Below are 11,969 nucleotides of genomic sequence, written 5' to 3'. Positions count from 1 at the left end.
AGAACACTAACAAGCTCACAGTCGGAGAATCTGGTCCCGGTCTCACGCTCCCTCTGCAAGTGTTTTCAGACGGTCAGAAGTGAGGAAGGACGCTCCTTCACAGGTTCGAACAGGACTCTGATCTTTTTAAATTTAATTTTTACTTTATTACTTTATATGCATAGGTATTTTGCCTGCATGTATGTCTGTGCGCATTTGTGCCTGGTGGCCAAGGAGACCAGAAGAGGACACTGGATCCCTTGGAACTGGAAGTACAGATGGCTCGCAGCCACCATGTGGGTGCCTGGAAGTGAACCGGGTCCTCTGGAAGGCCAGTCAATGAGCGCTCCTAACCACTGAGCCATCTCTCCAGCCCTGGGACTGTTTTCCTTTACTTCTCTTCGCTCTAACTCCCAGCAGCACAGCTGGACAGGACAGGGTCTGAAACTTAACGGAACAAATTCTTTGAGGGTCCTTTGGATGTGCACCCTAAATCAAACTCCTCCTTTAAGAAGCTGCGTAAGTCCAAGAGTGACTGCGCAGGAAACGCTGGGTCCAGGAGAACCAGGTTCAGATTTCAGCTCTGCGAAGACGCTGTATGATCTATGACAGCTATTATAAGGTCTACAGGCCAACCCTGCGATGTCCCAATTGTTTTCCAGTCTGTGTCCTCTAGGCCAGAAGCTGTGTCCCCCACCTCCACTGTCCCGCAACTAAGCAGCAAGTGAGTCTGTGGTGGTGTTACCAAGCACTGCCCTTGCCCTTGCCCCTGCCCCGGGGCTGGGACCGGACACTACCCGAGGGGCGTGTGCAGTAGTATCTGTTCACGGTGAGCCTGCACTGGCTGCACTTGACGGTGCAGCACCACTTAAAGCTGCAGTCACAGCTGCTCATGGCCTCTGTTCTCCTCTCTTCCACCTGCAGCCCACACTCGGTGCACAAGCGCGCACAGCTGCGCTGCTCCCGCCTGGACGCACTGCGGGCGTCCTGCAGGCACTCGCGGCCCTCGGTGCCATAAATGCCCAGGCTGGCATTGCGGGTGCAGTAGTCAGGAGAGTCCTCTAAGAAGACCAGCTCCGCCTCTGCGCTGGGAAGGAAGGTCTCTGTGGGAGCCCAGCGGCCCTCGGCTCGGTTGCCTGCCCTTAGTCGGCGCTTATCCAGCTCGATTTTCAGCGCGCGGTCGTACTTGGCCTTTAGGTAGTCCCCCATCTCCCGGAAGTCAGCCAGCTGCAGCCAGCACGTCTGGATGCTACAGCTTCCTGAGATGCCGTGACATTTGCAGGTCCTTTTCATGGAGGCCCTCACTGCCTTCAGAGAGAGAGAGGGAGGGAGGGAGGGACGGGGCGCAGGGTGAGGCGGGAGAACACAAAGAATAACTCTTGATGGAGAAGTCCAATGGTTAGCAATATTCTCGAGCTGTGCTTTCTAGCTTTGGAGACCTGTGGGGGCTATTGGGGAGGCTCCTAAGCCTTTGCTCAGATCTAGTCAAGGAGAACATTCAGAGGTTCAGGACCTGGATGCCTCTGATGAAGAGCTGGCCAAATGCTGAGAAGACTGCTGCGGCCGGGAACCTAGGCTGCTCCTGGCCCAATCCCAGTGTGTTTCTCGGCCACTTTCTTATCCAAATGTAGGCTAAGACAGGGACTGGTGATATAGTTCAAGGGTAGAGGACTTGCCTAGCATGTATGAGGCCCAGAGTTTAGTCCCCAGCACCTCAAAAAATAAAAAAAAATAAAAAAAATAATCAAGGAAACACTTCGTAAGTTATGAAGAAATCACACCCACAGACAGTGTCTGTTGTGAAGCCTGGAGCTAGATTATTTGTGGTGGCTTTGTCTGTGCCCTGTCGCCCTCCCTCTGGTCTCCCAAACACCCTCTTAGAGAGAAGGGATCTGAACCCATTACCCTCAAGGCAGTGGTTATAATTGCCTCGAAAGTGCCTCCCTCTGTCCTGGGTGACCAGGATATCCAGGTGGAAGCTCACAGGAAATTTTCAATGATTTTTGTCTCAAGTCCAGTTTGCTTCCAGATTTGAGCTCACAATATTGCTCCACCAGAGAAACATTGTTGAAAACAGACTCTACAGTACCAACCTCTCAAATCCAGGAAGACTATAGGATGATAACAGGCCTCTGTCAATGTCTTAGCATGTAGTTAAAGTGGTTAGTATGTTTTGCAGCCTGGTGGCTCATGCCTGTAATCCTAGCACTTGGGAGGCTGAGACAGGAGGATTGCCATGAGTTCAAGGACTACACAGTGAAGTACCAGGCAAACCAGGGTTACCTGAAAAGACTCCATTTTGGAGAACACTCATACAGGAGCATACCAAAAAAAAGGTATTTAACGCACGGACTTCAGATCTGGGGCTTATCAACTGTATTGTCTTAGACAAGCCACTTGTCTGGGACTGAACTGGCCTTTCATCCAGAAAACAGAGACAACTGCCTAAGTTCTTCCTGAATGGCTTTGGGGATGAAACAGGTATGAGCAGCAGCTCTTGGTGAGTGTGAGGGGCTGCAGTCCAAACTGGATGACTCCTGTACCCACCAGCCTGCCGGTCCTGCTGTTGTGTAGATTCATCAGGGCTCTGGCATCCTTCCCTTTCTCCAGGCTGTCCACGAAGAGTCTGGAGATCTTTTCCCCAAATTCCACATTGTCGCTGCAGCCTCCCCAGACCCAGCCATGGCCACCTACACACAGGAAAGAACGAGATCCGCATACAACGCTCAGCTAGATCCCAGGGAAAGAGACACGTTCTGTTTAGTCAACAGCTAAACCATCCCCAAGAGCCCTCAGAGGATGTCTGAAGGTGAGACAGGGAAATATAGATATTTGGGGAGGATGGCTGGGTTCCCATTCCCAAAGCCCACTCTGGGTGTTTCTCAGCTTCAAGAGGTAAGTCCTATGTGCCCACAGGAAAAACATGGGTGCACAGGGTGAGCTGGATGGCCTCGGAGGTTCTTTGTAGCTCAAATATTCCAGATCTCTACATCTTCACAACAGTGTCAGAGCCCCCTCTGCGCTCATTAGTGATAGGTCTAAGTCTTGTAGGGTCTGTAAATAGTCGGGGAGCTTTGAGGACAAGCTGTTCCGATACCAGGGCTGGTCTCTGACTCTCCCAGCCTTCTCACTCCCGATCTCCTTGTTAGCTTTAGAGAAACTTTCTAATTCCTGGTCTCAGGGATGCAAATTCAGCTCTTGGCAGTCCGCGCCACCACTGGGTGAAGGGACAGTTAGAGTCTAGGGATTCAAGAGAGCCGAGTCCCCTAGACTCCTCTTAGAAAACCCCATCAGCACTCAGTTCTGCAGCTCCCCGCCTCTTCCCACTTCCATGGAAGCCCAAGTTACCTGTTTTTCCATTTTTTGACCCATCACAACCGCAGTTTTCAAAGTCACCCATGCTACAGTTCTTGGTGATGGTGTACATGACTCCAGCAGAGCGGATAGCGTGAATGAAGGATGATTCCCTAGTAGCTTTGGAGAGAAAGAGGGGGCTGACTAGAAACATGGATCCTGGTGGCCCAAAGCAGCCTTGTTCTTGCCCCGCCTCCTTAGGACTTAGGGTACGCCTTTCCCTCACTCTGCCTTTCCCCCCTCCTCACTTTATCCAGGCAGGAATGGACATCCCGCGCTGCGGATGGGGAAATCGGAACTCAGGGAACCCTGAAGCTAAGGCCAGTGCTGATTTTCGGATTAGGACTCCACTCTCCTGAAATCTAACCTAGACCTCTGTCCACTAGTATAGAGGCAGTGAGACCCAGCCACAAGGCTGGTGTAGGCAATTGAGAAAGACCTTTTATTTCTGAACACAGAGTAGGGAGGCAGTGTGTGTGTGTGTGTGTGTGTATGTGTGTGAGTGCACACATGTACATATGGACACACGTGCCTATGTGTGTGGCGAGGCCCAAGGTGAACATCAAGCATCTTTCTCTATTGAACTGTCTTACTCTCCCAGGGTCTGTCACTGAATCTGGAGCTCACTGGCGGGTTAGTAAGGCCTCGCATCCTCCTGCCTCAGTTTCTGAGAGACGACAGGTGTGTGCCATGACACCCAGGTCCACACCAGGGCCTCATGCTTGCACAACAAGGGCTTCACCCACTGAGCATCCCCCTAGACCCCGGAGGTCTTACAAACACTGCCTAGTCTACCTGCGTGTTCCATGGAGAGGAAGCTCTTCCTGCCCTTTACTCTCCCCCAACTCTTCTCAGCAACTCTGTTGTTTCTACAAAAAGGTTTCCCATGCAAACTCCTGCACCTAACTGAAAGCATGCACGTGTGTGCACACACATACATATACATACACACCCGTATACACACATGCACACATACATACACATACACACCCATATGCACACATGCACATATACATACACACCCATATGCACACATGCACACACATGCATATATACCACACAAACCACACACACCACACACACAGACACATGCACATACATACACATACATCACACACTTAAATACACATATACTATATCACACACCTACATATACATCACACATACATGCACGCACACCACACAACATACATATATACACATCACACACATATAGACACAAACACACACACATCTCTCTCACACACACACCACCTAACATACATATACACATATCGCACACACATACATACAAACACACACACATCACATCCACACATGCACACATACCACACACATATATACACACATACACATATCACACACACAAACATATACATAATACACATGCATTCATATCATACACACATACAAACATCCATACATCCACACACCACACAGCCACCTGAGGCAAAGTCATTCTGATCTCACAGCTTCATTGTCACTGGGATTTTATGATAAGGGGGCAAATGTAACTCCTTCAAGGACCCCCTGGATGCCTTTCCCCATTTTTACTTCATTTCATGCAACTCAGAGCAAGGTGAGTGTGAACGAGCACACAGGCAGACATGCATTGAAGCCTACAATAACATTTGTGGTAAGAGCCTCCTTCAGCCCTTAGAACACTCCCAGGGCCCCGAGGCGGCTCAGCAGGGCAGGGCGCTAGCATCCAAGCCTGATGACTAACCCCAAAACTCATGGTGGAAGTAGAGAACACACTCCCCCAAGTGACACACACACACACACACACACACACACACACGCACACACACACACACATGCACACACGCACATACACATGCACACACGCACGCACTGCGGCATGCCCCTCTGTAAATAAAGAAATGGTACAAAACTCCTTCCCAGCAGGTCTGAAGCACACACACTGCCCCCTTGTGACCCTCACTCGGGGTAGCACAGCTAGGATGTGTCAGGAGCTCGCTAGTCCCTTTCACATCTCACCATGCACACATGTTTCATATACCCATGTATGTACTACAAGCCCACCTTGCAGGCGTGGTCCCATGACAACTTACCACCTCTCAGCCTGCTGTGGGTGGAGAACTGGAAAGCATGCTCAGGGCAGTTCCATCGCTCCCAAGCAAACTGGAACTTACACTCTTCGACGCCAGTCTGAGCGCCCAAGGCCACACTGGTGGCGTAGGTCAGATAGGCCTGTGCCAGGGGAAAGGGCTGTGAGCTTCCCCGGGACATGGAGGGTCGGGGAGAAGACAGATTCAAACACAATCATTCCCCAGAAAGAAACCATACTGGGGCCTGGGGACATGGCTCAGCAACAGAGCAGTTACCTGGCATCCACAAGGCCTTAGGTTCAATCCTGGACACCGCAAAACACCACCACAAAACAACACAAAAACGAAACAGCTCTGGATCTCCCAGGCAGAGGGTCTGAAACCGTCCTTCCCACCACCACCCGCCCCTTTCGCTTTCCCCAAAAGAGTCATCAGGGACCCCAGAGGGTAAAAACAGGAGGGACCGAAAGGCATCATCCTACCTTGGGACCTGTTACCAGGAAATTGCTCACTGACCTACCAAACAAGAAAAACTGAGGTGAACGGGGATGGCATGCTGGGCTTCCTTGGGGACTGAGGGCTGGGGGCAGGACTCACCAGGCAGAGGCACTGAGGGTGGTATAGCACATGCCCGCAGCAGCCACCCACAGCATAAACATGTTTCCCATGGCCCTGCCCATCCCAGGGGACCCAGCTCAGGGCCAAGTGCAGAGAAGTGAGCAGAAGGCAGAGCTTTTCCTAGTATATTTATGTGGGCAAATTCTCAATGGCCCAGAGGGAAAAATCAACAGCCCATCTCATTTGCCCCTCATTGGCAGAGCCGTTGGAGCCACTGACCAATGGGGAATCAGAGAGGAGGGTCTCAGCCCAAAGCCTTCAAGGAGGCCACGCCCTCTTCTCCCAGACTGAGAGGGGCTGACGCAGGTCTCCCAACCTTAGGGTCATTGATCTCATAGTCAGTTTATCTCCTCCTGCTTGAGAGGGTCCATTGCTTAGAATCATGTAGCCTGGAGCGGTGGAGGTCCCTCCCCTGACCTCAAGTCCCCCCTCCCTTGGAGATGCAGGTCTCCAAGTGTTAATGAGACTTCACCCTTCACCCTGATTTCTTCCACATGTTGTTAATAATCATAGAAGAACTTTTTGGGGACCCTCCTCCTAAATGAGTGAACACACTATCTCTACCTCTTCCTTTGGTGACTGCAAGGTGACGCGTCTGTGGGGCTGTGGAAGAGAAGCAGCAGACACCATATTTACAATAATTTCCTCTGTTTTCATCAAAGTAAGTTCTGGTATAGTTCCTTCATTTCCATACGTCTTCCCTTCTGTGACTGAGGGCCAGCTCTCCAGTTCATTATCGCTTACATATTTCATCAATCTTTGTGCCACCCAGGGCTATATTTGAAAAGACCACTACCTTTATTTCTGTTACCAATACCAAGGGGTGCTGGGTATCAAACTTAGGGCCTCTTGTGTGCTTAGCACACTCTACTGCTGAGTGACACCCTCAGCCTCCTCTCAATGAGACATTGTCACTGGGGTTCCAGCTACTTAGGCAGAAACCTGTCTTTTGGATTCACCGTGAGCTTTAGTACTTGAGAAAGGAGCTGGATGAGCAGAGGAAGGCTGGAGCTTGTGGGGCTCCCGTGGGACTCAGGGCGCTGTTAGGCAGGGGTGGGGATGGCATCAGGGGGATTGAGCTGCTCCCTCGGGCTGGGGACGTAACCGAAGTTCAGAGGAAAGCAGGGATTGGAAGGGAGTCTCAGCCATCGCTCTGCGACCCTCACAGAAATGACACCTGCCACACACACCAAAGAGTTCCAGAGTTTAGGAGTCCCCAGGACTCTCTATGTTCTCAAAGTACAACTCAGCCATGGTGTCAGTTTGCAAAGTGATTGTCGTCCTTCAGTGACAAGATAATTATAAAAATAGTGTTTGGAGACATGGAGCACCCTCAAGCAATGATTTGTAATATGTTAGATCTTTTTTTTTTTTTTTTTTTTTTTTTTCCGAGACAGGGTTTCTCTGTGTAGCTTTGCGCCTTTCCTGGAACTCACTTGGTAGCCCAGGCTGGCCTCGAACTCACAGAGATCCGCCTGGCTCTGCCTCCCGAGTGCGTAGATCTTTTTTTTAAATGGACTTCTCTTGGGTATGCTTTTTGTCCTGTCTCATTTTGGGGAGAGTCCTCACTGGATAAAAGGCCTGTCTTTTGGGCAGAGCTTGCTTGTTGGGCTTCATAGCTGGGGGAAGAGATGTCCTGGCACTTGGGCACTTGGGAAAAGGTTACAGAGTTTGCCTCAGTAGTCTTTTCTCCATCCCTAATTTTCTTAATCTAAAAAAAAAAAAAAAAATGTTCTTGAACCTGCACTTCTTGGGAGAACAGGCTTGATTTTGGAGCGACTTCCCTGAGTTCAGGAGGGGATGGTTAATGACATCTCAGTGTTGGTCCCTGTCTTGCTTGGGGTTGCTGTTGCTGTGAAGAGTCACCATGACCACAGCAACTTTATAAAGGAAAACATTTCATCGTGGTGGCTTGTGTACAGCTCAGAAGTTCCGACCGTTATCATCACGGTGGGACATGGCGGTGTGCAGGCAGACACGGTGCCGTCAACACGACAGTCCTACATCCTGCAGCCAACAGAACGTGGTCTGAGTGTCACACCGAGGGAAGCTTGAGCAAAAGAGACCTCAAAGGCTGCTCCCGCAGAGACACGCATCCTCCAATAAGGCCACGCCTACTTCAACAAGGCCACACCTCTTAATAGTGCCACTCCCTTTGGGGACTATTTTCTTTCAAAACACCATATTCCCGAAGCACCTTGAGAGACTGACTTTGAGGCTTGATTCCAAATTAACCTACTGTGGATGAGGGGTTGGGTCTTAGTCTTTTTGCTGGTGTTTTGTTTTATACAGAAGGATCTTACTCTATTGCTCAGGCTGGCTTGGAACACATTAGGCACAGTCCAAGCCTGTCTCAAACTTGTGATCCTCCTGCCTCAGCCACTAGAATGTTGTGACTGTAGGCATGTGTCCACAGGTCTGGCTGGCCAGGTCTTATTTTTCTGTGTGCCCCCTGGATATGGCATTTAGTAGGTACCTTAGAAAAATATTCTTCCATCTTCTAGAAAACAGAAAAGGAAATAAGGACTTTTTGGCCTGTGTGTTTGAGTGTGTGTGTGTGTGTATACTTTGTGCTTGCTTTTGCTCAGGTTTTTATATCATTTAAAAGGGTTGTTCAATTATTTTATGTGTATGCATGTTTTGCCTGCATGGATGTGTGTGCATCATGTGTGTGTCTGGTGCTCTTAGAGGTCAGAAGAGGGCATTGGATTCTCTTTCACAGACAGGTGTTAACTGCCATGTGGGTGCTGGGAATCAAACCCAGGTCATCTGCAAGAGCAGCCAGTGCTCTTAACCACTGAGGCATCTCTCCAACTCTAAGATCTTATGGTTTCTTTTTGAGACAGGGTTTCTCTGTGTAGCCCTGGCTGTGCTGGAACTCACTCTGTAGACCAGGCTGGCCTCACACTCAGAGACCTGCCTGCCTCTGCCTCCTGAGTGCTGGGATTAAATGTGTGCACCACCACTACCTGGCAGATTTTATGGTTTCTTAAATGGACCTATGTGAACTCAGTCTCCTCATCACTAACATGAGGATGTGGGGAACAAGACCATTTCACAGATCTCTTACACACTGCACTCTCATGTTAGAGGTACAGAACTTGGGCTGGAGACTTGGCTCAGTGGTTAAGAGAATTTGTTCCTTTTGCAGAGGACCCTGGTTCAATTCTCAATGCACACATGGTGGTTCACAACTATCCCTAACCCTAATTCCAGAGGTTTCCATGCCCTCTTCTGGCCTCCAAGGAAACCAAGCATGCATGTGGTACACATACACACATGCAGGCAAGCACATATAAAATAAAATAAATAAATCTAATTTAAAAAATATTTATAGAATTTGTTAATCCCAGAGTGACTGTAGGCTGTGAGCATAAATCATCTTACTCATATGTTAATCCTGCAGAGGGAAATGAATGGATCTTTAAGGGGCACCTGGAGGTCAACCAATGGCTTCTTTCATTTGTTTTTCAAGACAGGGTTTCTCTGTAGCCCTGACCATCCTGGAACTTGTTTTGTAGACCAAGCTGTCCTGGAACTCAGAGATCCACCTGCCTTTGCTTCTCAAGTGCTGAGATTAAAGGTGTGCACCACTACCACCTGGCCAATTAATGGCTTCTTTAAAGTCTCGTGGGTCTGTCTACATAAGGCCCATGTGCCATACTGACCAAGGTTTTTCATCCTTAGAAAGAGGGTACAACCAGATACAAACTGATTCTAGCCATCCTGTACATTAATTTTCAGGATCCCAGCTCTATTATGGCATCAGCGTGTTTTGTTCTGGCTGTTCTGGAACTTGATTTTTAGACCAGCTGGCCTCGAACTCATAGAGATCTGCCTACCTCTGCCTCCTGAGCGCTGGCATTAAAGATGTGCGCCATCGCTGCCTGGCTTGTTTTGGTGTTTTTATATTTATTTACTTCTTGAGACGGGGGTAGGGTGGGGGGGGTGTCTCACTATGTAGACCAGGCTGGCTTCAAACTCATAGAAATCTACCTACCTCTGCCTACAGTGTGCTGGGATTAAAATCACGAGCCATTATACCTGCCCAACTTCCTGCTGAAGTTACCATCAAATAATTGCTTGTTTTGGGCTGGCTAGGTGGGTCAGTTGGTAAAGGTGCTTATTACCAAGCTTGATAACCTGAGTTCAGTCCTCAGGACCCACACGGTCGAAAGAGAGAACAAGCTGTCTTCCGAACCCCACCTGTGCGCTGCTGCAGACGCACACATGCGAGATAAATCAGCAGATATAATGCAAACCAATGCCTTGTTCCGGGTACGCCCGAGACTTTAACCCTCGCTGAGCTGCAGGTCTTGCTATCCGCTTCAAGTGGCTCGGTGTCCAGTAAAACAAGGACTAAGGTATGTGACTACCTATAATTCAACCTAGAACAGGAAGTGTGCGTGCAACACAACGACTAGGTGCAAATGCCTCTGAAAGGCATTCGGAGCTTAAAAATTAGTGTGGCCAGAAAAATCCCAGAGGCCTCTTCTACTTCCTGTGTTAGAGGATGATGGGATTTCGGGTGTCCTCACTGGCGCTGCCATCAATGAGGGCTGGGTCAGAGGCCTGACGCTTGATGCCCGGGGCTATTTGTGCTGAGTTCCGTTTTACCGGGTGCAGCTGAGATCCAGCAAAAGGAGCCGTATCCAGGGTCACACAGGGCTCAGACAGCCCAGATCCGACCATCCTGCTTCTCCAGAGACTGGAGGTCCAAACCTTCAGTCCTGCAAAGATGGTCATGCGTGAACCAGCCACAAACCGTGCTGCTTCTAAGTGTGCCATCACCAGCCCTCCCAAGTGGCGGCTTAGCCTGTGGAGCAAGAGAAGGAAGAGTTAGTCCAGTATGGGAGGCGGGGTCACGAAGGTGAGGGAGAAATCCCGAGGAGAGATGAGCATCTCTGCTCGTTAGATGAGGAGGCGGGAAGTGGGGACAGTGAGCCCCCCCTCCCCCGCATAGTCTTCAGAGGTGACATGGAGCAGAGCTCTGGGGCTCTGGTCTCCCTTCCTCCCTGGAGGCCTGGCACCCCTTCCTGGGGACCCTGGACTCCTAGTCAAACACCGCAGCCGCACGAGCTCGTGGTCCCCACCTTGGCCTCCTCAATGGAGCTTCAGGGCCTCTCAGCAGAATCTACAGGGAAGAAAGCAGATTAGCTCAATTTTTTCCTTCAGCCCAGGGTTCCAGTGGAGGGAGGGAAGAGGGGAGGCCTTCATGTATGGAAAAGAGTCAGTGGTCTGTTGAACACACAGGCCTGGGTGGGTTGGGTACACGGGGCGCGTGGATGCAATTCACGACTCTCCCGGCTGGAAGCTGTGTTCACTTTACTAACATGGAATCTTGTCTTGTCAGTTCCAGCCACACGGGGATCTTCCCAAATACAGACACGTTTCTTCCAGCTCATTGAGGTGCCCGGGTGGCAGAGGCTAACACCTTCACGCTTAGCCTAGGAAGGGTGGGAGTTGTCTGGGCCAGGTCGGGGAGGGGCTTCTTTTCTGGTTCCACAGTTCTAGCTGTGGATACTGGGTAAGAGGCGGAAATTCTCAGTTGTTCCTTTATTTTCTTTTCTTTTCCGGTTTGTTTGTTTGTTTTTAGAGAGATGGCTTCTAGTCCAAGCTGGCTCAAAATCAACTACGTAGCTGATGATGAGCTTTTTTGATCCACCTGCCTACACCTCCCAAGCGCTAGGATTTTAGGCCCGTGGGGCATGTGAGGTACAGGGTTCCCTGCAGGCCAGGCAAGTACCCCACAGACTCAGTTACATCTCCAGCCCTCTCAAGTGCTTCTTTATTTCCACTTTGTCCAGTTATTTCTTGGTTAACCGTGCTTTTATTGTTGTTGTTGTTTGAAACAGAGCCTCACTATGTACCCCTGGCTGGTCTGTAACTCGCTATGTAGACCAGTCTGTCCGTGAACTCACAGAGCTTTGCCTGCCTCTGTTTCTG

At 50.0% G+C, this 11,969-nt stretch overlaps 1 protein-coding gene across 1 annotated transcript; it reads right to left on the bottom strand.

Moving 5' to 3' along the window:
* Window positions 1-720: 720 nt before the first annotated feature.
* Window positions 721-6,085, bottom strand: Wnt8a (Wnt family member 8A). Its single transcript, XM_059246628.1, has 6 exons — window positions 6,003-6,085; window positions 5,888-5,921; window positions 5,409-5,547; window positions 3,328-3,453; window positions 2,527-2,669; window positions 721-1,287 (listed from the first exon to the last, which is right to left on the bottom strand). Exons 1-6 carry the CDS (start codon window positions 6,083-6,085, stop codon window positions 721-723), a joined length of 1,092 nt encoding a protein of 363 aa, XP_059102611.1.
* Window positions 6,086-11,969: the final 5,884 nt, after the last annotated feature.

Source organism: Peromyscus eremicus, chromosome 19, assembly GCF_949786415.1.
Source record: "Peromyscus eremicus chromosome 19, PerEre_H2_v1, whole genome shotgun sequence".
In the NCBI taxonomy this organism is placed as follows: Eukaryota; Metazoa; Chordata; class Mammalia; order Rodentia; family Cricetidae; genus Peromyscus; species Peromyscus eremicus.
Note: the sequence above shows the minus strand (reverse complement) of the source record. Positions and strands in the feature narration are given on the sequence as shown.